Raw genomic sequence first — 26,516 nt, forward strand, 5'->3', positions numbered from 1 at the left:
ATGGTTATAAATCGCTTTTTTTCAGTGCCATTGAAATTTTAAATGGTCACTAAATGAACTGTTGTAAGTTGAGGACTGCCTGTATGTGTAAAGTAGTCCATAAAGAAATATTTGTGTCACTAATCTGAATTAGTTTTAATTCCTCCTTTCCATTGTAGGAAAATGTCAAAATACTACAAGAGCGGGCTGTGGCCTATATCAATGCTGATTCCTCTATAGAAGGTAACACACACTTGTGATTGGTCATTTCTGAAATGCGTTGGATAAACAATTGATGAAGTGCTTTGAAACCTCTGAGCTTGCCTGTGAGGCCAAACCTTCTTTCCCATGGATTTAAGATCAGATTTCAGTTGATGCTGTTTTACAGAATTTAGATGAGAAATATGAGATAAGTGGAGTTTACTCAAGTCTGAGGTTTCTCTCAGATCCCTAAATTAACTCAGAATAACTGATTAACAAAGACAGAAGGGACTTTGGAGGTCTTCTAGCCCAACATGACATGATAGCAGTGTTCCAATATCTCAGGGGCTGCCCCAAAGAAGAGGGAGTCAAGCTATTCTCCAAAGCACCTGAAGGCAGGACAAGAAGCAACGGATGGAAACTAGTCAAGGAGAGAAGCAACCTAGAACTAAGGAGAAACTTCCTGACAGTTAGAACAATTAATCAGTGGAACAACCTGCCTCCAGAAGCGGTGAATGCTCCAACACTGGAAGTTTTTAAGAAGAGACTGGACAGCCATTTGTCTGAAATGGTAATAGGGTTTCCTGCCTGAGCAGGGGGTTGGACTAGATGACCTCCAAGGTCCCTGCCAACTTTACTATTATGATTATGATTATGAACCCCCTGCTCAAGCAGGAGACCCTATACCAGGGGTAGGCAACCTTGGCTCTATTATGACTTGTGGACTTCAACTCCCAGAATTCCTGAGCCAGCATGGTTGGCTCAGGAATTCTGGGAGTTGAAGTCCATGAGTTGTAAAAGAGCTAAGGTTGCTTGCCCCTGCCCTATATCATTTCAGACAAATGATTGTCCAATCTCTTCCACTGTTGCAACTGTCTGGAAATTTCTCCTTAGCTCTAGTTTGCTTCTCTCCTTTGTTTAGTTTCCATCCGTTCTTCTTGCCCTCCCTTCTGGGCTTTGGAGAATAGGTTGACCCCCTCTTCTTTGTGGCAGCCTCTCAAATATTGGAGCACTGTTATTATGTTACCTCTTTTCTTCATTAGACTAAAAAAAGGTAAAGGTAAAGGTTCCCCCGCACATGTGTGCTAGTCGTTTCCGACTCTAGGGGCCGGTGCTCATCTCTGTTTCAAAGCCGAAGAGCCAGCGTTTGTCCGAGGACGTCTCCGTGGTCATGTGGCTGGCATGACTAGACGCCAAAGGCGCACGGAACGCTGTTACCTTCCCACCGGAGTGGTCCCTATTTTTCTACTTGCGTTTTTACGTGCTTTCGAACTGCTAGGTTGGCAGAAGCTGGGACGAGTAACAGGCGCTCACTCTGTTACGCGGCACTCGGGATTCAACCCGCCAAACTGCCGACCTTCTGATCAACAAGCTCAGCGTCCTAACCCACTGAGCCACCGCATCCCTATATTCATTAGACTAGACATACCCAATTCCCGCAACTGTTCATCAAACGCTTTAGCCTTCAGTCCCCTAATCATCTTTGTGGTTCTTCTCAGTATTGACTAATTGGGAGATACTTTTGGGAAGCAAATAATCAAGGAGATTAGTTTTACTCATTTGTCCTCCATTTCTGATCAGCAGACATAAGTTTATCTGGGCCATGGAAACAGCTCAGAGATAGCTCTTCTTCTGGCTAAAATGAGGACACGACGTCCATAGCAAATGTATCCCGAATTATTCCTCCTGGTTATTCCTTCCAATGATTTTTTTTTAAAAATGGGAGAATAGAGCTTTATATACAGCATGACTTGCTTCCTGAAACTTAGCTAAGCTAGAGTTGTGATAAGTAAAATTCAGCTGCCACACTGTTGGCTTTGGTATGTAGAAATTTTCAGCTAGACGATATTTTATTCTTTACAAAATGATTTAAGCCAGCTCTGAAACATTCTTTGGAATATTCTGTGATTGCTAATGTTAATTGTAATACCTAGATCAGTATTTCTCAACCTCTGTAATTTTAAGCCATGCAGACTTCAATTCCCAAAATTCTCCCAGTTTAAAGTAGCAGAGGTTGAGAAACACTTTCCCAGAAATTACTTCTTGAATATGCAGGTTAAAATGTCACAAGTAGCCACAGCTTAAGGATCACACTTCTTGTCTCTCTCATTATCTTTTTTTTTATGTACAGGAAATCCTTGACTTACAATAGATCTCTTAATGACTATTTGAAGTTAGATGCACCATCTACCCAAAAACTATTTATCACCCAGTGTTGACATTCCAATGTTATTCACCCCAAGTCACATGACTGCATTTTGGCCACTTGGCAACCAGGCTGCCTTTATGACAATTCGTAGTGCCCTGAGGTCACATGTCCATGATTTACAATGGTTTTGTCAAAAAAAAACAATATTCACTTCTGGTTCCTAGCAAAACCTACCCCACAGTGAACAATGCATTCACTTATTAACTGCCACAAAAACGCTCATTAATTTGAGCCTGGTCCTGTGGGGTCCCACTTTATGAACATCTTGACTTACAAACATAATAGCCAGGCTCAATTACAGTCATAACTTGAAGACTACCTGTAATGCATCCTCGTCATAAGGTATCTAAATCCTTGTATGGGATTCATAGCAAAAGAGAATCTAATAAGCTAAACCAATCCAACCAGTTCAACTATTTTTGATACAGTTTTTTTTTAAACAACCATAGACATTTGTATACCTTTGGACAGATTTTACTCTAAAGGAATTAAGAACTAAGGACAAATTTCTTGACAGAACAGTTAGAAACATATGATGAAAGCCTGCGGGAACTGAGTATTCCTAGTCTAATGAAGAGAAGGACTAGGGGTGACATGGTAGCACTCTTCCAACATTTGAGGGGTTGCCACAAAGAGGAGGGGGTCAACCTATTCTCCAAAGCACCTGAAGACAAAACAAGAAGCAATGGATGGAAACTAATCAAGGAGAGAAGCAGCCTAGAATTAAAGAGAATTTTCCTGAAAGTTGATCAGTGGAACAACATACCTCCAGAAGTTGTGGCAGCCTCCAACACTGGAGGTTTTTAATATGAAGATTGGACAACCATTTGTCTGAAATGATATAGGGTCTCCTGCTTGAGCAGGAGGTTGGACTAGAGGACCCCCAAGGTCTCTTCCAACTGTATAATTTTATTATAATCCAAAAGCGTTAAAAAAAATCAGAAACATAAAAGCAATAGAAATCCACATTCAAACTTTGTTGGTTGGGTTTCCCCCAAATGCAATTTATTTTTTAAAAATTCCTCCTAAAATACAGTAAAGATACTGTCCTTTTCTTTCAGGCAACTACACCCTTCGAGTTGATTGTACCCCATCAATGCATAGCCTGGTATACAATCTAACTAAAGAGGTAAAATGTGGATGTACTGTCAAGCGCACAGATCAATACCTTATAGTTTTGGAGAAGAATTCAGAACAGTTCTCTGTAAGGTTCTTGGGAACTTCACATCTTCAACCTAGCTGGATTCATCCTGGTTTCTATTCTCTGCCACAAAGATGGGTATCTCTGCTGCCTCGGGTGTTTTAGGATCCCATTTGCACATTCTTTTATTGGTACACTGCTGAAAATGTCAACTTTCCCTTTTTTTTTAAAGTGAGGTTTCGCAAAACTCTTTAAAAATAACTGGGTTACATTGCCACCAGCATTTCTTCACTGAAAGACTCCATTTCTCTAGTTTGCTAAACTACAAGTGGCCGTGTGCAATAGTATGTGAGAATAACCTTGGGAGACGGAGGAGGAAGGTTTGCCGTAAAGTAGGATTAGTTCACCCAGGTATGCATCTTTTCTGAACTACCTTGCAAATCTGGCATCGGTCTTGCAAGACTGAGAGTATTCTCTCCTCTCGTTTCAGTCTCTGGAAAAGTGGGGAGGGTCTTTTCCGAAACATTTCCCATGTTGTGGTGTCCTTGGTGGTCTCTGCATTTGGTGGTTTTCTTGCAGACGTTTCATTACCCATCTAGATAACATCATCAGTGCTAGAAGGGAATAGGGTTTGCTCTCTTTTTATATACTAGTAGTCCAGGTTCTGCCTAACAAACCCAACCAAGTAACCACCGATGAGACGATCCAATCTCTTTATGCAAAACTTTACTGAGAACATCATTTTGGCACGATTGAAAGCAAAGCCATCTCTGGCTATTTCCCCTGCAAACTGCTACAATTAAAACACACACTTTTCCCTCCCTTTATTAGGGCTTGTCACATTGTCTAATCAAGTGTTAACAGTTTGTTATGAGAAAGTGTCTATGTGGGTTGGTAAACACATGCTGAAACGTCCTTGGTTCACACGGTTAGATTTCTTGTTGTCTGGAGTCTGCATTCCATTCCCCGCCCTCTTCCCCCCTAGTGTGTTGGCAAGCTAAGAAGCAGTAAGGGTGGCAACATTGTGCAAGCCTTCAAGCTTGACACTAGTAGCTTGCCCTATCAGTGTTAGTGGGATTTTTCCCCCCGTTCCTTAGTAAGGCTGTTGTTTGCTCTTAGCTTGCTTGAGTTGGTAGTTCCTTGATTGGGGTATCTACCCCAAGATTAACTCTCCCGTGGTGGCGAGCCTATGGCACACGTGCCACAGGTGGCACGCAGAGCCCTCTCTATGGGCACACATGCCATCGCCCCAGTCCTAGGCCATCAGCTGGGTTTTATAACACCTTTTCGCTTTAGGCCTCCACCGCTGTGTGCAAAATAAAAAAAAGTTCAATCAATCAATTTCAACTTCGCAAGGGGGAAAAAAAAGATCTCGCAAAGTTGGAATTGATTGATTGAACTTTTTAGTCCCACCCAGTCTGCCATTACCACCACAGCCACGCCCACCCAATGAGCCATGTTCACCCAACTGGCCACACCCAGCCAATGGGCCACACCCAGCCAATGGGCCACGCCCACCCAGCACCCGACGATACATAAGTGGGTTTTGGGTTGCAGTTTGGGCACTTGGTCTCTAAAAGGTTCGCCAGTCTAGACCAATAATCAAGAAGTAAATAATATCCCAACCAAGATGTTGGAACCCATTTTCCAGCCACGAGGAACTTTTAAAAAGTAGAATAAATTAACTAAATAAAACCTGATGTCAGAATGTTCAGACCTTTAATGTGGCAAAGAAGAATATAACCCCCCACCCACCCCAATTCTACACTTGCAAACTTTTTCAACGGGCTGGAAAATGGCTCCCTTTCATAAATAGGAGTCTTTTCTGGAAAAAGATAAGATAAGAGCATAGACCAGGGACCTCCAAACTTGGTAACCGTAAGATTTATGGACTTCAGCTCCCAGAATTCCCCAGCCAGCTGGCTAGAGAATTCTGGGAGCTGAAGTCCACAAGTCTTAAAGTTGCTAAGTTTGCAGATTTTTGGCATAGATTGTATTTCGGGGCAATATTTCCAATTGGAAGGCAATTTAGAGCATAAAGATGTATAGCATTAAGCCAAACATATATTTTCTTAGGGTCATGCTGAAGATCTGGAGGGAAATCCTGCAATTTCAAGATCGAACTGCTGGCAGTTGGCAGAGTTAGCCTGTACGAGTTTAATCTTGAAATCTCAACATGAGACGATTAAAGACTCAAAGGGCAGAATTGATATCTGCAGCTCAAGTTGATCTCAAACAGGATTTCTCAACCTCAGTGACTGAAAGATGTATGGACTTCAACATGCTGGCTGGGGAATTCTGGAAGCTGAAGTCCACATTTCTTAAACTTGCTGAGGTTGAGAATCACTGGCCTGGTTGGAATGTCCTTCTAGACTGGACAATAGAGTGTGTTTGAGCGTGATTTTCAGTTGAGCTCATACTTTGTCTAAGAAAAAGAGGCCTTCCTGAATAACAATAATTAAACCCAACCACTTTCCTGTTAGGTACGTAAATAATACGGTACCTTGAAAAATAAGAATCATGTGGTTTGGATAATGATGGTGCACCAAAGCTGGTAGCTTAGGAATACAGTATCAGCAAATCTAATTTTGCGTAGGGGGTTGCCCTCGTGATTAAGTAGGTAAGATAGCTTGTAGCCCACAATCTATGACTACAAAAGCATGTTGTGTCAGACACCAGCCTCCTTCAGTGTGGTGCTGTCCACATGCATTGGATTCCAAAATAACACCCCCTGGGCATTGTGGGAGTTGTATAATATAAACTGGAGGAAGACCCTTGCAACATTAAATACACACAGCACTTAAGATTCAATCTCCAAAGGTTGTTTTGGAGCACACAGGATTGCAAATATAGCATCTGTTTGCAACATGGAAAAGCAACAGCACCTTTTCCTGGGGTCACATGGCTCCAGACAGGTGTGCAATGTATTCATGCTCCCAATTTTCTTGAAAAAGTTAGCAAGAGCAAGAACACTTAGACTTATATACCGCTTCACAGTACTTTACAGCCCTCTCTAAGCGGTTTACAGAGTCAGCATATTTGCCCCCAACTATCTGGGTCTTCATTTTATCGACCTCGGAAGGATGCAAGGCTGAGTCGACCTTGAGCCGGTCAGGATCGAACTGCTGGGAGTTGGCAGAGTTAGCTTGCAATACTGCATTCTAACCACTGTGCCACTATGGCGCTTGGTAATAATGGTAGGCCATCCTTTTATTCTAAAGTTTCATTAACCCACTGCATATCTTCTTAGATACCAAGCCCTGACGAAGGATTTGAAGGCAAATCTCTTTTTGAAAGCTGGTATGAGAAAAACCCATCAAGGGAATATAAAGGCTTCCCAAGGTAAATGCCAAAATGGGAAAGGTAAAAAATCAGAGGAGAAGGGCGTGGATTTTTGGTAGCAGCTGAGATGCAAATACAAAAGTGAAAGTCCAAATACACTGGGATCTGTTCTGGAAGATAGAAAGCAGAAGAGCCAGTTTGGTGTACTGGTTAAGGTGCTGGCCTAAAAAGCAGGAGGCTGGGAGTTCTAGTTTAGCCATAGGCATGAAAGAGGCCTGGGTGACTTTGGGCCAGTTATTTTCTATCAGCCCAACCCACCTCACTGGGTTGTTGTGGGGGGAAAAAACAGGAGGGGGAAGAACAATTATGTATGTTTGCTGCCTTGAGCTATACTTACAAAGTAATAAAGGCAGGATACAAATCTAATAAATAAATGAAATAAATAAAGTGAGTATTCTTCCACATGATGCTCATAGTAGAAAAGTTGTGTAGATCCATTGCTCAGGCAAAGTTATTCAATTTGGCTGGGACAAAAAAGTGTGTCCCCACACCTACTTTTCAGAACATATGCAGATATGCATCCAACTTCCACCCCCCCCTCTGATCTACACACTAGACCGCCCAGTTTCTTACCCTCTTTCTTCTCTAAAAGATAAAGTCAGCTTTATAAAGTATATAAAAAGAGAAGAAAGGAGATGGAGATGCTAGTACCGTAACTATGAGAGGGATCTTGGAGTTCTAGTGGACAATCACTTCAATATCAGCCAGCCGTGTGCTGCAGCTGCCAAAAAAGCCAACTCAGTGCTAGGCTGCATTAACAGAGGGATAGAATCAAGATCACGTGAAGTGTTAATACCACTTTACAATGCCTTGGTAAGGCCACACTTGGAATACTTCATCCAGTTTTGCTCACCACAATCTAAAAAAGATGTTGAGACTCTAGAAAGAGTACAGAGAAGAGCAACAATGATGATTGGAGGACTGGAGGCTAAAACATATAAGGAACGGTTGCTGGAATTGGGTATATCTAGTTTAATGAAGAGAAGGACAAGGGGAGACATGATAGCAGTGTTCCAATATCTCAGGGGCTGCCCCAAAGAAGAGGGAGTCAAGCTATTCTCCGAAGCACCAGAAGGCAGGACAAGAAGCAACGGATGAAAACTAATCAAGGAGAGAAGCAACCTAGAACTAAGGAGAAACTTCCTGACAGTCAGAACAATTAACCAGTGGAACAACCTGCCTCCAGAAGCGGTGAATACTCCAACACTGGAAGTTTTTAAGACGAGATTGGACAGCTATTTGTCCAAAATGGTTTCCTGCCTGAGCAGGGGGTTGGACTAGATGACCTCCAAGGTCCCTTCCAACATCATCATCATCATCATTATTATTATTATTATTATTATTATTATTATTATTATTATTATTATTATTATTATTATTATTATTATTTTATTATTATTATTATTCAGAAACTTTTTGAGATCTCTAGTGTCTCACATTAAAATAATAATTTTAAATTTTCTTACACCACGCGTTCCCCTTCCCCTCCCTTTTTTATTTCCAACAGGATAAACAAACTGGGTTCTGGCAATGACTTTGAAGTCTTTTTCCAAAGATTGGGAATTGCTTCTGGTAGAGCCCGTTACACTAAAAACTTTGTAAGTGTGTTCAAATAATTTTTTGGGAGGGTGGTGTCTTCAAGTCAGTGTTGACAGCTGTTGACTGCCTGGACCAGTCCCTGCAGATTTCCTGGGAAGATTTTGGAAGTGATTTGCCATTGCCTCCTTCCTAGGGATGAGAGGGAGCGACTGGCTTAAGATTTCCCAGATGGCTTTGTATGTACTCAAAACAGAACTAGAACTAACGGTCTCCTGAGTTCTAGTCTGGTTCCTTAACCACTAAACCTGATCTCTGTTCAAAGAATAGCATGAAGAAATCTAATTGAAACTGCCTTCTGCAACATAAAACTCTCCAGATGTTGGCTGCGGATTATGGGAACTGCAGTGAAGGACATCTGAAAAATGCCCAAACAGAAAAAGCTGCAAGAATTCCATATGAAGAATCTGAAATCTTTCCAGTTCAAAGATAAGAATTACCTTGGTAAGGCCACACCTGGAATACTGCATCCAGTTTTGGTCACCACGATGTAAAAAAGATGTTGAGACTCTAGAAAGGGTACAGAGAAGAACAACAAAGATGATTGGGGGACTGGAGGCTAAAACATATAGGGAACGGTTGATGGAATTGGGTATGTGTAGTTTAATGAAGAGAAGGGTGAGGGGTGACATGACAGCAGTGTTCCAATATCTCAGGGGCTGCCCCAAAGAAGAGGGAGTCAGGCTATTCTCCAAAGCACCTGAAGGCAGGACAAGAAGCAATGGATGGAAGCTAATCAAAGAGAGAAGCAACCTAGAACTAAGGAGAAACTTCCTGACAGTTAGAACAACTAACCAGTGGAACAACCTGCCTCCAGAAGTGGTGAATGCTCCAACACTGGAAGTTTTTAAGAAGAGACTGGACAGCCATTTGTCTGAAATGGCATAGGTTTTCCTGCCTTAGCAGGGGGTTGGACTAGATGACCTCCAAGGTCCCTTCCAACTTATTATTATCATTATTACTACCTGTGAAAGTCCATTTTTCTTATCTCAAGTATTTCCCAATTGTTCAGAAAGCCCAAGACGATACTGTGCTAAGTAAAATATAATTTGGGTTCCACCTTATAGCTTATACCATCTAGCTATAAAACTAGATATTAAAGATCTACAAAGCTGCTTATTAAATCACTTTTCTTATTTATTGATTGATTTACAGTCAAAGGCCCAATAACAAGAAATAACAAGCAAAATAAAGAAATAAATACACAATCATGATAATAAAAATACAGAGTAAAAGAAGCAACATAATAAAGGAAGATTGAAGAAAATGATCTAGCTCATATAACACTAAAAGGTAAAGGTAAAGTTAAAGGTTCCCCCGCACATGCATGCTAGTCGTTTCCAACTCTAGGGGCCGGTGCTCATCTCTGTTTCAAAGCCGAAGAGCCAGCGCTTGTCTGAGGACGTCTCTGTGGTCATGTGGCTGGCATGACTAGATGCCAAGGGCGCACGGAACGCTGTTACCTTCCCACCGTAGTGGTCCCTATTTTTCTACTTGCCTTTTTTACGTGCTTTCGAACTGCTAGGTGGGCAGAAGCTGGGACGAGTAACAGGCGCTCACTCTGTTACACAGCACTCGTAATTCGACCCGCCAAACTGCCGATCTTCTGATCGACAAGCTCAGCGTGCTAACCCACTGAGCCACCGCATTCCTTCATATAACACTAGTGTTTCTCAAATTTGGCAACTGTTAGACGTGTGGACTTCAACTCCCAGAATACCCCAGGTAGCAAGACTGTAAGTTCGAGTCCTGTGTTAGCCACAAAAGCTAGCTGGGCGACTTTAAGCCAGTCACTCCCTCTAAGTCCAACTCATCTCAGAAGGATATTGTTGGGAGAAAAATAGGAGGAGGAAGGAGTATCAGGTTTGTCCAGTGCTTTGAGTTATTTATAAAAGAATAAGAAAAAGGAGCTCCTCTCCAAATTAACAAATTATCATTTGCAAGGAGCAAAGGATTCAACCCTGGGAAATAATTTAATTAATGCAATGCAAGCGAGATATAAGTTGAAATGATAGTGCGGGAGAAGGGCGGTATAGAAATTAAATTATTATTATTATTATTATTATTATTATTATTATTATTATTATTATTATTATTATTATTATTATTATTATTATTATTATTATTATTATTATTATTATTATTATTATTATTATTATTGCATCTGGTAATCCATTTTAGCATATTTGCAATCCAGATCATCAAGTTCAGCTACAGTGTATATTAGCTCAGCGTTTCCCAACCTTAGGAACTTGAAGATGCGTGGACTTCAACTCCCAGAATTCCCCAGCCAGCTATGCTGGCTGGGGAATTCTGGGAGTTGAAGTCCACGCATCTTCAAGTTCCTAAGGTTGGGAAACACTGTATTAGCTCTTAGGACAGATCTGTGCACACAGCAATTTTATTTTTCTAATTGAAGTGTTGGATACATTGTGCAAACCCTACTTCTTCATCTACGGGCATTGTTAAATTACCAAAACAAAACCAAAAATATACTGACATCTTTCTTTCCAGAAAGTGGACAAGTTCAGCAGCTACCCAGTTTATCACAGTGTCTATGAGACATACGAGATTGTGGAAAAGTTTTATGACCCAACTTTCAAGAACCATTTGGCGGTGGCCCAAGTGCGAGGAGGGCTGGTGTTTGAGCTGGCTGATGCGGTCACCCTTCCCTTTGACTGCAGAGATTACGCCAAGGCACTTAATAGCTATGTTGATGTCATTTACAACCTAACAATGAAGTATCAGGCAGCGATGGATGCACACAATGTATCATTAGGTAAGCAGACCAATCTCCAACATCAAGGTAGGATCTTCAATAACACACAGCATCCCTCCCCAATGCCTTTGATCTACTTGTTGTGAAAGTGAGTTCTCATGCAATCAGGGAAAAACAAAATCTGACTATTGCAAAACAACAATAGAATTCTTTGGTTAGAGCTTCCTCACATTTCTTCAAAACATATTAATTATGGGCGTTTTTGATCCTTGTGGGCTTCTTGTGGGTGAAGCTAGCCCTTCTTTCTCTCCCAAATACATGTTGGTTGCCAAGGGGCCAAATTGTGATCACGTGACCGTGGGGATGCTGGGAAGGTGGTAAGTGCAAGAGTAAGTTGTAAGTAAATTTTTTAAATTTTTTCGAACAGTCACTTACCAAATAGTTGTAAGTTGAGGGCTACTTGTATTTCCTGGAATCCCATTCCCCACCACTTCCCCACTTTCTCTCCAACTCTTTTTTCTTGAAACGTTGAATATGCAAAATGACTCCCTTGGCTGGGTGCAGGAACTTGTGTATCCCTGTGGGCCTTTGAGGTTAGAGTTAATTGACTGAGTCAATTGAATCCTTTTTGGTGTAACCTCCTCACTGTTTCAGCTAAATAAGTTAGGGAAAAGGGAAATGCTTACCACAACTGTTTGAGCTCCAGATATATTGTGAACTTTGTTCAAGACTATTACCTCAAAAAATTGAAGATTAATATCAGGGAATCGAGATCTAAAGTTTGTCCCTGCTTGTGATTTCAGGAAAGTCCTAACGCTACTTTAGACCTAGAGTCATTCCATGAAGCAAATAATAGATTCAGGGGGGGAAAAAAGCAAATGAAATTAGCCCACTGCCTTGGTGGAGCAGTGGGCTGATGCCTCCTTAAGTAACACCAGCTGCCTGCAATTAGTGCAGGTTCGAGTCCCACCAGGCTCAAGGTTGACTCAGCCTTCCATCCTTCCGAGGTAGGTAAAATGAGGACCCAGATTGTTGGGGGCAATTAAGCTGACTTTGTAATAATGCCGCTGGGGTGTGTGTGAAAGCCCTAACAAGCAGGCATATACATAGAATGAAGGCTACTGCTAAGTTTGTAAAGCCGCCCTGAGTTTTCAGAGAAGGGCGAGATATAAATGGATTTTTTTTTAAAAAAAAATATTTCATGACACTAATGCCACAAGATGCGAAGGCTGCAACAAGATTGCGAGTATAAATGGCTTATATATAGGATATATCACCATCGGCAGGACTGGAGGCAAGCCGTTAAAACAGAATTACTATCCTTATAAACATAGACAGTCCTATTTGCTGCTTCCAACATCCCCCTTTCCAATTCCATGTACATAAAATATGAACAAAGGTGCAGATAATTCATATTTCAAGTGCAGCCACTGCACCCAAAGGCAAGAGATTAACTAACAAGATACAAAAAAGACTCTGTCATGCACTTCTTAGTCTTCTCCTATCCCATCAGCAACGGCTAACCCAGTCACCTTGGTTTGCCAAATAACTCTTTGTTTTTTTCAGTTAACTGCTGTGAGACAAAGATGACCTTAGAGTGAATAATTGTTGACCTCTTCCTAGTGCTTGTTTACATGGGCTTCCTGCCATAATACAATTACTTCCTCAGTGGCAGCACTGTCTCAGAATTCCAGCTAGCTGGGCCATTATGGAAAATTCTGAATTACAGTTCTCATACCTCTAAACAGCATGGGTAATAAGGGATGTGAGAGCTATCATTCAACATCTGGAGAGCCACAGGTTCTCTTGTTGTTAGTTGCAAAGTCGTGTCCGACCCATCGCGACCCTATGGACAATGTTCCTCCAGGCCTTCCTGTCCTCTACCATCTTCTGGAGTCCATTTAAGCTCACGCCTACTGCTTCAGTGACTCAGGTTCTCTACACCTGAGCTAATTTTATGGAAACCATAAAAGTAAGAGTCTCATAATTTAGCATTTTCTCTCCTGCATTACTCCAGTTTTGCTTCGAGATTCCATAAAGACTTTTTCAGAAGTTGCTGATGACTTTCACCGCAGACTTCAATTAGTGGACATCAATAAGTAAGTCTCCTAATTTTTGTGGTCATTCAGACAAGATAGCCATAGCCTCCATTCGCCTAATATTAATTGAAGTTTAAGGGATCCTTGCAAGCTCTAGCCTGAGAAAGTCTGGTTAAAATATTCTTCTCTTTCCTTTGCTTGGCTTTCAAAAGTCTGTGCATCCTGATCAGAAGTCATGTTCCCTCTAACATGGTTATTTCAATTGTTTAATTTCCAGCCCAATTGAAGTAAGATCTTGGAATGATCAATTGATGTTCTTGGAAAGAGCATTTATTGATCCTCTTGGATTGCCTGGCAGACCATTTTATAGGTAAGGAGAAAAAAAATTATTTCTTCTATAGACACCCAACTTAACCCAATGATTCAAGGTGGCTTGTCAACCTTCTTTCCATTCTTCCAGTCTTAAAAGTCCTTATATATATCGTAAGAACACAAGCAGTGCCCTTTTTCACTAGACTCCTCCGTCTAGTCCACAATATGTTCTCATAGTGACCACCCAACAGTTAAAGAAGTCCACTGGTCTCCCAACTGATGGCCTTCAAAGTTAGAACAATAGAATAGAATAATAACTTTATTATCACTTTAAATGCACACTGATCAGCAAACATTAAAATGAGATTTTGTTGCATACAGCTCTCAAAGGATAACCACCTCCAATATACACTGCATAAACATAACAAAAAATAAAATAAAATATGCATATACCCACATACGCACACTTATGTGACCCAGAGAAATAACACAGTCTAGTTCAGATGTGTATATATACATGGCGAGAAAAAAAGAATCTTGCGAGTTTATCAGATGGATGGCCTAGGGAACAAATCTGTTAACAGAATCTGGTAGTCCTGCTATAAATACTTCGAAACCTCCTCCCAGAGGGGAGCAACAGAAACAGACCATAAAGCGGGTGTGTGGGGTCTCTAACAATGCTTCGAGCTCTAAGTGCTTAGCACTTATAAGCAGCGTCCTGAATAACGGGAAACGAACTTCCTATCATCTTCTCAGCTGTCCTTACCACTCTCTATATGGACTTTCTGTCTGAGGCTCTGCTATCACCAAACCAAACAGTGTTGCAGTTTGTTAAAAATGCTCTCAGTCGTGCCTCTGCAAAACGTGGCCAGGACAGAAGGAGAAAGATGGGCTCTCCTCATCCGACGCAGGAAATGCGGACATTGGTTTGCAGGCAATTTTTTAACCTAACAAATTGCCTTATCCATCATGACATGTTGGTTTTGTTTGGGAAAACTTCCATATATTTGCCTGAAAGCCAATGAAATCTAAATAAACGGTGGAGGCCCTTCTATCAGGTATAAAGACAATGGTGTCTCCTTTGAAATGCTGCTTAAAAACAAATCTTAAATTCTTCTTCAAAAGAGATCTTTTACCTACCAATCTAATCCGGTTAGTTTCCCGAACGCATCTGGTTGTTGATTATGGGACACCGAATGTAGACTAGGTGAGCGTTGTGTTTTGTTTTTGCCTGATTCAGTTAAGTTCTTCTTGATGTTTTGAAGGCAGCAGGTTAGTGAATGCTGATTTATTTCAAACCTCGAGAACTTTTGTTCTAAATAATGGGATTCCAATGGCCAATTGACCTTACTGCCCTTTTCTAGACACATCATCTTTGCTCCAAACAGTCACAACAAGTATGCTGGAGTGTCCTTCCCCGGGATCTATGATGCCCTATTTGACATAGATAATAAGGCAGACCAACAGAAAGCCTGGTCAGAAGTTAAGAAGCAGATCTTCATCGCTTCTTTCACCGTGAGAGCTGCAGCCGGGACACTGAATGAAACGCCCTGTGGGGATGCAAGTGAGGAATTGCCAAGCAAGGTCCAACAGAGTCACACTTAACTTCTCAAAAATAAAATAATGGATGCAAAAGAAGCCCTACTGATTTTGTTGATACCCAAGGATGTTTTTTTGTTACGGAATGCATTGTGATTAAGTTTCATTTATTGTAGTTTCAAAAAACCTCCATGTATTTTGGAAAAAAAATGCTTTTCTTGTTTGTTTGTTCGTTTATTCATTCATTCATTCATTTATTCATTCATTCTATATAGCTGCCCATCCCACATCTGTGACTCTGAGCAGCTCACATAATTAAAACACAGCCAGTGAACAAAATACAGGATTCAGTAAGAAACACAATAATTCCCCTTTAAAAGACAATTAAAGCACCACATTATTTTCTTTTTAATCACTTTATTCTATACTTCCGCCATGCTGGAGGTCTTCGTGGATTTAAATGACATTTGGTGGAGTGAGGGCATCTATGGAGTTGAAGCTCCATCTCCTTTTTGTATGCACTGGACGTGCAACATGCCATGGTTCCATAGGTTGCATGGACAATGCAGGCAAAAAAGAGGGCGGTGCTTTAATTGGATAATCATTGCTGCCACCTTGATCTTTTGTCCAAATCCAACCTCAGGGGAGACCCATTGACCCCAGCCTGATTTCTAACAATGCCTATAAAGGTAATCCTCAACTTACTATCACAACCAGGACTGGAACAAGCAAATGGTGCTTTTGTCATATTAGCAATAGCAATACCATTTAGGTTTATATACAGCCCCATAGCACTTTTCAGAACTCTCTGGGTGATTTACAGAGTCAGCCTATTACCCCCAACAATCTGGGTCCTCATTTTACCGACCTCAGAAGGATGGAAGGCTGAGTCAGCCTTGAGGTGGTCATGATCGAACTCCAGGCTGTGGGCAGAGTTTGCCTGCAATACTGCACTTTAACCACTAGGCCGCACAGGGCTCAATGCACAGAGCTTCCAATAAACCACAACCTTCTTTCTTCATTTTTGCTTCTCATCCAAGAAGCTTCTTCAGTTCATGAAGTGTTCATGACTGGCTCGGGAATTCTGGGAGTTGAAGTCCACAAGTCACAAAGGGGTTCCTACTTTCCCACCCCAATCTCAGCTTCCAAAGATCAGGAAGTTGGCTGAAACCATGGACGCCACTGAGATCAAATATTCATCTCTAGCAAAATGGCCGAGTTCCTGAATGAGGATTTGGTACGCTGAAATATAAGCTTAACTGCCCCTTGCTTACATGGGAAGAGGATCACAAAGAACAGTTTCTTTGGGACGCTAACAATTTCTTTGGGGAGTGAGGAGGGGATTGGGCAGAATCGTAATAAATAACAAAATGACATTCCCCATTCTGCCCGAAGATTCCCAAAAGGAGTCTTGTAGATCCCAGTCTCAGAAATCTCTGCTTCTCTTTCACACGAGCTTATTTATTTATTTAATCTATCTGTTTATTTATTAAATTTACAGCTGATCCTTGACTTAGGATCACAATAGAGCCCAAAATTTCTGTTGCTAAGTGAGACATTTGTTAAGTGGGTTCTGCCCCATTTGATGCCTTTTCCTGTCATATTTGCTAAGTGAATTGCTGCGGTTGTTGAGTTAAGAACACACGGTTGTTAAGTGAATCTGGCTTTCCTATTAACTTTGTTTGTCAGAAGGTGCAAAAGGTGATCGCATGAATTTGGGACACTGCGACCGTCGTAAGTGTGAGTCAGGGGCCAAGCTGAATCTTGACCAGGTGACCATGGGAATGCTCAAACTGTCGTAAGTGTGAAAAACCGTCAGCAGTCACAACTTCAAGCAGTCACTAAATGAATTGTTGTAAGTCAAGGACCACCTTGGTATACCGCCCATTCCACTACCCAAAACGACTTTGGGCAGCTTACAATACAATAAAAATATAAGAATATTTACATTTTAAATAGGAAAGCAATTTTAAAATTACACAAATTGAAGGATTCCCGTTAAAGAATTTAAGAGTTGTTGGATAGGGAAATTGATTTAATAAATAAAAGGTAAAGGTTCCCCCGCACATGCGTGCTAGTCATTTCTGACTCTAGGGGCCGGTGCTCATCTCCATTTCAAAGCCGAAGAGCCAGCGCTTGTCCGAGGAGGTCTCCGTAGTCATGTGGCCGGCATGACTAGACGCCAAAGGCGCACGGAATGCTGTTACCTTCCCACTGGAGTGGTCCCTATTTTTCTACTTGCATTTTTTACGTGCTTTCGAACTGCTAGGTTGGCAGAAGCTGGGACGAGTAACAGGTGCTCACTCTGTTACGCGGCACTCAGGATTCGACCTGCCAAACTGCCGACCTTCTGATCGACAACCTCAGCGTCCTAACCCACTGAGCCACTGTGTCCCTTGATTTAATAAATAGATGCATAGACAAAAAAGATGTCCCTTTTTCCAGATGAGCAGGTAGATCTAAAAGATAGGTGTCCACAGCTAGGTACCTGACTACTCAGATAAGGTTTTTCAATCTCATCCAAACCGCACAGTTCATCAGAGATCAAGAATTAAGTTTTTCTTAATGAAATATTAACTGACCCTCATTGTTAACCAATAATCTAACCAAGGACACACAGCACCAATGGTAAACAGCCTTGTAAAACAAACCAATGAGCTTGCAGGTAAGGATAATGCTTCTGGATGGTTTGGAATGCAAGGGAGGATATTTACAACATCCATAAATCAAGGTTCATCTTCTGTGGAAAAGTGAACTCACGAGGTGGAATGAGCATTTTGTTTTCTTTAACTCCTGAGATTCAGAGTTTTGGTGGTATCTATAGAGGATTAAAAGGGACAAGGTGGCTCAGTGGGTTAGGACGCTGAGCTTGTCGATTAGAAGGTTGGCAGTTTGGCGGGTCGAATCCCGAGTGCCACGTAACAGAGTGAGTGCCTGTTACTCGTCCCAGCTTCTGCCCACCTAGCAGTTCGAAAGCACGTAAAAATGCAAGTAGAAAAATAGGGACCACTACGGTGGGAAGGTAACAGCGTTCCGTGCGCCTTTGGCGTCTAGTCATGCCGGCCACATGACCACGGAGACGTCCTCGGACAAGCGCTGGCTCTTCGGCTTTGAAACAGAGATGAGCACCAGCCCCTAGAGTCGACTAGCACGCATGTGCCGGGGAAACTTTACCTTTACCTTTATAGAGGATTAAAAACAGTTCTAATCTCTCCTTCGTTAGAATAACAGAATAACAGATTTGGATGTGACCTTGGGAGGTCTTCTAGTCCAACCCCTTGCTCAGATAAATGGCAGGACAAGAAGCAATGGATGGGGGGGGGGTGGATCAAGGGAGAGAAGCAACCAAGAACTAAGGAGAAATTCCCTGACCCTTGGAACAATTAATCAGTGGAACAACCTGCCTCCCAAAGTTGTGAACAATATCGGAAGTTTTTAAAAGAGCCATTGGACAGCCATTGGTCCGAAATGGTAGAGGGCTTCCTGCCTGAGCAGGGGGTTGGACTAGATGACCTCCAAGGTCCCTTCCAACTCTTCCGTCGTTCTATTATATTGCGTGGTGTTTCTTCCTTTCGAGAGTTTGCCGGCACTTTATTCATAGAGTGTGTGGTTGGGGGGGGGGCAGTGTGTTGCGCTGTGCTGTGTTGTGCATAGGCGTGTTAATATATTAATAATATAAAGTTGGAAGGGACCTTGGAGGTCATCTAGTCCAACCCCCTGCTCAGGCAGGAAACCCTATACCATTTCAGGCAAATGGCTGTCCAGTCTCTTCTTAAAAACCTCCAGTGTTGGAGCATTCACCACCTCTGGAGGCAGGTTGTTCCACTGGTTAATTGTTCTAACTGTCAGGAAGTTTCTCCTTAGTTCTAGGCTGCTTCTCTCCTTGACTAGTTTCCATCCGTTGCTTCTTGTCCTGCTTTCAGGTGCTTTGGAGAATAGCTTGTTTTTAAGAGGGAGCTGGAAGTAGGTGCCCAAGGCTCCGATTGGAACGGCTGCTTCTCCCGGGACGCCCCCCCCCCGCTTCCCCCAGCAACCCCAGTTCATCGTCCCAGTTGGCTTTGGGAGTGTGCGCGCTCGCGAGAGAGATTTGCCAGTGGGCGGGGAGATGGGTGGGGGTTCCCTAGCCGGGACGGGAACCCTCCCCGTCCCGCGTCCCGCGAGGCGCAGCCGTCCTTGGTTCTGGAAAGCGAGATGGGCCGACGGAAAGTGGTGCTTTGCAGCTGGCTGGGCGTCGCGGGGCTCCTGGCGTTTTTCCTGTCGGGTTTCTTAGCGGGTAAGCGCGGGGCTCCCCTTCCCACCGGCGCTTTGAGGCAGCGGGAGGCGTAGGACGGGCGCAAGGGGGGTCTGTCTGGATCGGAGCGCGCTTGCGACGATCCCGGAGGCTTCCGCGCACCTGATGGGAGCGCTGACTTGGACCCGGAGACTTCGCCTTACCTTTGTACGCGGGGGGTGGATTTCTACCGGCCCTTTTGCCCGGCTGCCCCCCCCTCCCTCCCTCCCCAACGGGCTGTCCAGCTTGGCGAACGAAGAGGGGTCGGGTGTGATGGGTGCGGAGGTGTGCGCTGGGGGGTCTCCGGCCGCCGCGATTCCGCCGTCAAAGTTGGGTGAGAGCAGCTGGGAAATTTAAATGGAAAGTCGGCATAAAAGTGAACGTTCCGCTTGGATGGAAAAAGAAAAGCGAGCTTTTATCTTTCAGATTAAAAACAAAAGAAAACACTGAAGCATTTTGCTCATCGATGAAAGCCATACATTTAAAACAACAACAACAACAACAACCAAGGTAGCACGGAGACAACCCGGGTTCAAAGTTCCACTCAGCCAGAAGAACTAGAACGCTTTTCCGCAGCCGAATTTATGCCCCGGAATCATCCAGTCAAGAGTCATCACCAGAGTCCGGTTTTTAAGACAAAAAATATTGGACAAACAATTCATTCGGATAACTAAATAGTGTGTGTGGGGGGGTCCCCTGCTTGAGCAGGGGGTTGGACTAGAAGACCTCTAAGGTCCCCTCCAACTCTGTTCTTCTGTTGTCTCCCACAGCCACTACTCTCAGTGTCCTCACAGGCAGGCTGGCAGCACAATTTGGGCCACCACGTTTTAAGATGGAAGTCCGTAGGCTCAGAGAGGCCCTTCGCGCATGCTCGCTTGCCCTCTTTCCCAAGACTCAGGCTAGGCATCCTGAACAGATTCTGGGTCTTGCTTCAACTTCTGGCAGTTGTTGTTAGTTGCGAAGTCGCGTCCAACCCATCGCGACCCCATGGACAACGTTCCTCCAGGCCTTCCTGTCCTCTACCATCTTCAAATGCAAATCCATCACACTCCAGAATTTGACAGCCATTTCCCCCCCCCCCCCCAAGAACCTGTCCCCTTCATGGAATTATGGATGGCATCGGTGAGTTCCATATGATAAGTTCTGGACAAACTTGTTGAACAAGTGAAACAAGATATCTACAGTTTTTCAATTCTTCCAGTTTCCTGTAATTTAATATTAATGGTCTTTATCTGATGGTCAGCTCTTAAGTTTGTTCCGGATAATCAAATGTTGATAGCTTTTTGTAATCAACACCCGTGGCTTCTGCGTTTTTTACACCTGAAAGTTCGTTTGAAGAGTTGGTTACTGTGAAGAAAACTAAGAGAAAGGGCTGTTGTTGTTTTCTTAAAATGTATGGCTTTCACTGATGACCAAAATACTTCAGTGTTTGTTTTGTTTTTTTAATCTGAAAGATAAAAGCTCACTTTTTTTAATCCAAGCGGAACGTTCATTTTTATTCCAACTTTCCATTTTAATTTCCCAGCTGCTGTCACCCAAACAAGCCAGGTGGGTGTGCAGAGCCTGTTAGTCCTCCCAAAAGCAAACTAACCAAATTTAAAATTTCCTGAACTTGCTCATGTTGTGGCCATGATAACCTCGATGAACTCAACTGTTCCTCGTCCTTTTTTTTCTTTCCTTTTCTTCCCATGGGGTGAAAATTGTGGGAAAAAGGTAGCCCGGACTTACAAACGTTGCTTAAGCTGAATGTTATGTAACTTTTCTGGTTCACCCAAAATAACAATTAATTTCAAAGCACAAAGAAAGCTTGCATAGAGTCTAAGTGAGGCAATGAAAGGTGGCAACTTTCATTCCTTAGCAAGTGGGACAGAGACATCATGTTATGCCAGTTCTCTGAGTCAATCATCCTTCTTCTTCTTCTTTTTTTTCTTCTTTTTTTTTTCCAGGCACACTTTAAATTGCTCTGGCTCTGTTTCAAGGTTTTGTGTAACTCTCTATTCATCTCACAGCAGTGCTGTAGAATTGGCTGCCCCAAAGAGTTTGGTCAACTTTGGGGACTGGAGGTGCTGTTCAAATTGGGATGGGAAGACCCATGTTGCAGGAGGCCTTAATTTCCTATCCACGTAACGAGGGATTTTCCTCATATTCCACTTACTGCAGGACAAACGTGCCCTGCTACAGGTAGTCCTCAACTTATGACCGCAACTGAGAGCAGAATTTCTTTTGCACCAGCAAGTCACATTTTTACCGCCTTTTTTTTGGACATGGTTCTTAGGTGAATCCCTGTAGTTGTTACATGCCTGTTGACTCTAGCTTTCCCCATTGCCTTTGCATGTCAGTAGCTGGCTGGGAAGTTTTTTCTCTCGCGCGTCATATCTAAACTTACCTCTCTGGAATGCATTTCTTCCCTCCCGGCCATCCAGCTCCTTACTACATTCTATCACAACATTTGAAAGTTGCCAAGTTTGAGATACACCACCAACCACAGAGCATGTGGTTGGTGAGATGGCCAGCTCTGCTCCGCTCCAGTTGGTCATGCTCAATTCCTGAAGTAACACAATGGAAGGAACTGGGTATGTCTACTGTAATGAAAAGAAGGGTGAGGGGTGACATGATAGCAGTCTTCCAATATCTCAGGGGCTACCACAAAGAAGAGGGAGTCAAGCTATTCTCCAAAGCACCTGAAGGCAGGACAAGAAGCAACGGGTGGAAACTAACCAAAGAGAGAAGCAACCTAGAAGTAAGGAGAAACTTCCTGACAGTTAGAACAATTAACCAGTGGAACAACCTGCCTCCAGAAGTTGTGAATGCTCCAACACTGGAGGTTTTTAAGAAGAGATTGGACAACCATCCATCTGAAATGGTATAGGGTGTCCTGCTTAAGCAGGGAGGTGGACTAGTCCAGGGCTTTTCAACCTTTTCACCCATTGTACCTCTTTTAGGTAAAGGTAAAGGTTCCCCCGCACATGCGTGCTAGTCATTTCCGACTCTAGGGGCCGGTGCTCATCTCCGTTTCAAAGCCGAAGAGCCAGCGCTTGTCCGAGGACGACTCCGTGGTCATGTGGCCAGCATGACTAGACGCCAAAGGTGCACGGAACGCTGTTCCCTTCCCACCATAGTGGTCCCTATTTTTCTACTTGCATTTTTACGTGCTTTCGAACTGCTAGGTTGGCAGAAGCTGGGACGAGTAACAGGCGCTCACTCTGCTACGCGGCACTCGGGATTCAACCTGCCAAACTGCCGACCTTCTGATCGACAAGCTCAGCGTCCTAATCCACTGAGCCACGTGGCAATATCCAAGTACCACCAGTCGCCTAGCAAGGTGTCAAAAACCTGATGACCCAAAAAAAAAGAAAAGGAAAAAAGTGATAAAGTACAGGTAGTCCTCAATGTACAACAGTTCGCTTAGTGACTGTTCGAAGTTACAATGGCACTGAACAAAGTGACTTACGACCATTTTTCACACTTATGACTGTTGCAGCATCCCCAGGGTCCTGTGATTTACATTCAGAAAAGGAGAGAGGGAAAAAATAGCTGTAAAGAAATAATCTGTTTGAGTTAAAGCTGAGTTGAGCAAATAGTAAGCTGTATGTAGTTTCTCCAAAGAGTTTGCAAAGTGTACCTTTCCTACCAAGGTGAGCTTTCATTGCCATTTTTAATCCCCACTGAACTCTCCAACCGAAATAAGCCAAAGCAAATAGCAGATTAAGTCTTAACAGTTTCCTTTCCCTCCTGAAATAATTCTTGGAGATGTTACTTCCTTGCCCTTCTTCCCCAGCAAATAAATTTTCCAGATGTTGCAATCTAATCAAGAGAAACTTTACTCCTTTATTAAAAAAAAAAAAGCCGCCCTCACGATGCTGTTACTCCGGCCAGACTCCAGTAGCAAAACATTCTGCAATTATTTCCTTGCTGCAATTTTGTCTAGGTAGGCACATCGGTGGAATCACATCTGTTGCAATCCTGGTGACAGAAATGCAAAAGATCAGTTGCCATCCTGGTGACAGAAATGCAATGCAATTTGCACTTGCGTGTTATTTGCTTGTTTGTATCCTGTCTTTTATTATTTTGACAAATAACCCAAGGCATGGAACGTATATAATACTGCTTCCACCTATTTTCCCCACAACAACCCTGGGAGGTGGGTTGGAATGAGAGAGAGGGATTGGCCCAAAGTCACCCAGCTGGCTTTCATGGCTGAGGCAGGACTAGAACTCACAGCCTCCTGGTGATTGGCCCAAAGTCACCCAGCTGGCTTGCATGGCTAAGGCGAGACTAGAATTCACCGGCTTTCTAGACTGATGCCTTAATCACTAGAACAAGAACAAAGTGTCTCTTTCCCCCAAATTCTCCGTTAAAAGAAAACACTAATCTTATGACTATCACTGAGTGTTGTATCTCATGACTTATGATGATTGTATTTTATGAGTATGATCATAAGATCAACTTGTTGCTTGTATGTATGCTGAGAGCTTATGCACCGGAGACAGATTCCTTGTTTGTCCAGTCACACTTGGCCAATAACGAATTGAATTCTATTCTGTTCTTTTTGTGTAAATATTTTATTGAAATTTTTTTAACATAACATAAATCAGGGGTCTTCAAACTCGGCCCTTTTATGACTCATGGACTTCAACTCCCAGAATTCCTCAGCTAGCATGTCTGGCTGAGGAATTCTGGCAGTTGAAGTCCATGAGTCATAAAAGGGCCGAGTTTGAAGACCCCTGACATAAATGATTATAAAGCAGAATATTGTCTGGGTAACATTTATAAAACAGTCCTTAACGATTGAATTCTATAATCTATGTTCCATATTTTAATTTCATTTGATTTCCCCTTTCCCCAACATATCTTTCTTTGCAAAACATTAAATTAAGACAGTTCTGTTTGCATAACAACAGTTAAATATATAGTTTCAGTACTCCTGTGTAGCGTTTTAGTTGCCTTATCATAAACCCTGTCACCATATTTATTTCAGCTTATTTCTTCCCCCAAATTCTAAATACTTTTACCAGTAACAATCTTTTTTAGCACTTAACTATATTTACATTGGTGGATTGCATTCTGTTTTTTTTTCCATGCAAACCCTCTCATGCTTTTATAATTCCCAATAAATAAGTAAAAAAATAAATAAAAAGAAACAATAACAACAACAAAAAGAGAACAGCTTGTTTCTCCCTCTAAATTCTAAATGTTCTTACAAATAACAATCATTTCAACATTGTATTTCTCCTAATTTAATATATATTTATTCCCTCAATTTCTCATTCTTTTTAACCATAGCTAAGAATGTATTTAAGGGACGCGGTGGCTCAGTGGGTTAGGACGCTGAGCTTGTCGATCTGAAGGTCGGCAGTTTGGCAGGTCGAATCCCGAGTGCTGTGTAACAGAGTGAGCGCCTGTTACTCGTCCCAGCTTCTGCCAACCTAGCAGTTCGAAAGCACGTAAAAATGCAAGTAGAAAAATAGGGACCACTACGGTGGGAAGGTAACAGCGTTCCGTGCGCCTTTGGCATCTAGTCATGCCGGCCACATGACCACGGAGACATCTTCGGACAAGCGCTGGCTCTTCGGCTTTGAAACGGAGATGAGCACCGGCCCCTAGAGTCGGAAACAACTAGCACGCATGTGCGGGGAAAATTTTACCTTTACCTTAAGAATGTATTTAGTCTATTTAAACTTTGAACATTCCATTCAATAATTCTAATCATCTAATCCTTTAAATCTCATTCAAAACACATTTTTTATATTTTCCTTATCATCACATTTAAGTAGCTAAAACGTTTGCTTTTGTTTACATCAATTCAGTTCAGAAGAATAGTAAAAAAAAAAACAAACAGGAAAAAAAACACAATTATATTGATTTGGAGGAAAAAAAAGAAGAAAAAATTTCCCTCTAGTAGTAGTATATTAAAAATTTTCCCATTTCTTAGCCATATTCAGTGCTTTTCTTGTAAAAGAAAAAGGTGCCGGAACTCACACATGTCATACAACCCACCTTGCCTACCCTACAAGGTTCCATCCAAAAAAGGTGCCGGAACTCCGTTCTGAGCGTTCTATGAGAAAAAAAGCCCTGGCCATATTCAAACAAATGTTTCTTTCTGAAATATTCTTTCTGAAATATTTCATCTTTTTCCTGCTGTTTCATCATCAATTGTTTCCCTACAGGGAATTTTTTCTCATTCTCTTCCTTATCTTCAAAGTTGTTTCCCATTTGGATTAAATCATAACTCTTTATTTTATATGATTCCATCTTCAAATTTCCATCCTCAAAATTATATTTAATCATCTCTGTTATACTCCTGAGGTGAAAATAAATTGATTCATGCACTCATGTGGCTGAACATGGCGTTAGCCTTTTCTTCCTTTGGTTTCTGGGAGGCTTCTCCTGGACTGTTCGGAGAGACCGCCATCTCTCCTAAGTCCCTGGGATCTCCTTCCTTCAGTCCACCCCTTCAGGGTGGATTCTGGCCCCTTAGGGTCCCCAACAAAAAGAAATTTCAGCCGGAGGATCCGACATTTTGGATTCTCCAACTGCTTCGCTGAAAACCAGAATAGGAAGTCCCGAATTCTATTCTGTTTTGTTCTATTCCATTTTCTATGCTATGCTATGCTATGCTATGCTATGCTATGCTATGCTATGCTATGCTATGCTATGCTATGCTATGCTATGCTATCCTATCCTATCCTATCCTATCCTATCCTATCCCAATCTCTGTTTTCTATTCTATTCTATTCTATTCTATTCTATTCTATTCTATTCTATTCTATTCTATTCTATTCTATTCTATTCTATTCTATTCTATTCTATTCTATTCTATTCTATTCTATTCTATTCTATTCTATTCTATCCCAATATCTGTTTTCTATTCTAATCTATTCTATTCTGTTCTGTTCTGGACAGTTAAGACGACTTTGTATTGGATAACGCTTGAACTGTTGATATCTTCTCTGTACCTGTGTATGACCTGGACTGTTTATACTTGACTTGTGCTACTTCTAAAAGTAAAGTTTTTTTCCCCTTTTTTACACACCTCAGTGTATCAGTGTAGTTGCTGTGTAAAACCTGACTACTCTCAGTACCACTTCTTCTGTGCATTCTCCTTGTTGGCTCAGGAGATATTCTGCACAAACCCTGTCACTCTCCCCACAGCAGTCCTTCAGGGCTGA

General features: G+C 42.3%; 2 protein-coding genes across 3 annotated transcripts in view; both read left to right on the top strand.

Moving 5' to 3' along the window:
* The first annotated feature begins 162 nt into the window (after nt 1–162).
* LOC308667389 (putative N-acetylated-alpha-linked acidic dipeptidase) lies at nt 163–15,271 on the top strand. The gene is made up of 8 exons (XM_081326590.1): nt 163–222; nt 3,451–3,518; nt 6,781–6,872; nt 8,380–8,470; nt 10,983–11,247; nt 13,205–13,286; nt 13,504–13,596; nt 14,903–15,271. The coding sequence occupies exons 2-8, from the start codon at nt 3,486–3,488 to the stop codon at nt 15,141–15,143; spliced, it is 897 nt and encodes a 298-aa protein (XP_081182716.1). The 5' UTR covers nt 163–222; nt 3,451–3,485; the 3' UTR covers nt 15,144–15,271.
* A 3,927-nt stretch (nt 15,272–19,198) lies between these two features.
* NAALAD2 (N-acetylated alpha-linked acidic dipeptidase 2) overlaps nt 19,199–26,516 on the top strand; it is a 44,394-nt gene continuing 37,076 nt past the window's right edge. For both annotated transcript variants that reach the window (XM_081327478.1, XM_081327479.1), the window contains exon 1: nt 19,199–19,350. In XM_081327478.1, coding sequence (XP_081183604.1) covers nt 19,269–19,350 — 82 coding nt within the window. In that variant the 5' untranslated portion in view covers nt 19,199–19,268. The remainder of the gene's footprint in view (nt 19,351–26,516) is intronic.

The sequence above is a fragment of the Vipera berus genome (genome assembly GCF_964194415.1).
Source record: "Vipera berus genome assembly, chromosome: 4".
NCBI classification, from domain to species: Eukaryota; Metazoa; Chordata; class Lepidosauria; order Squamata; family Viperidae; genus Vipera; species Vipera berus.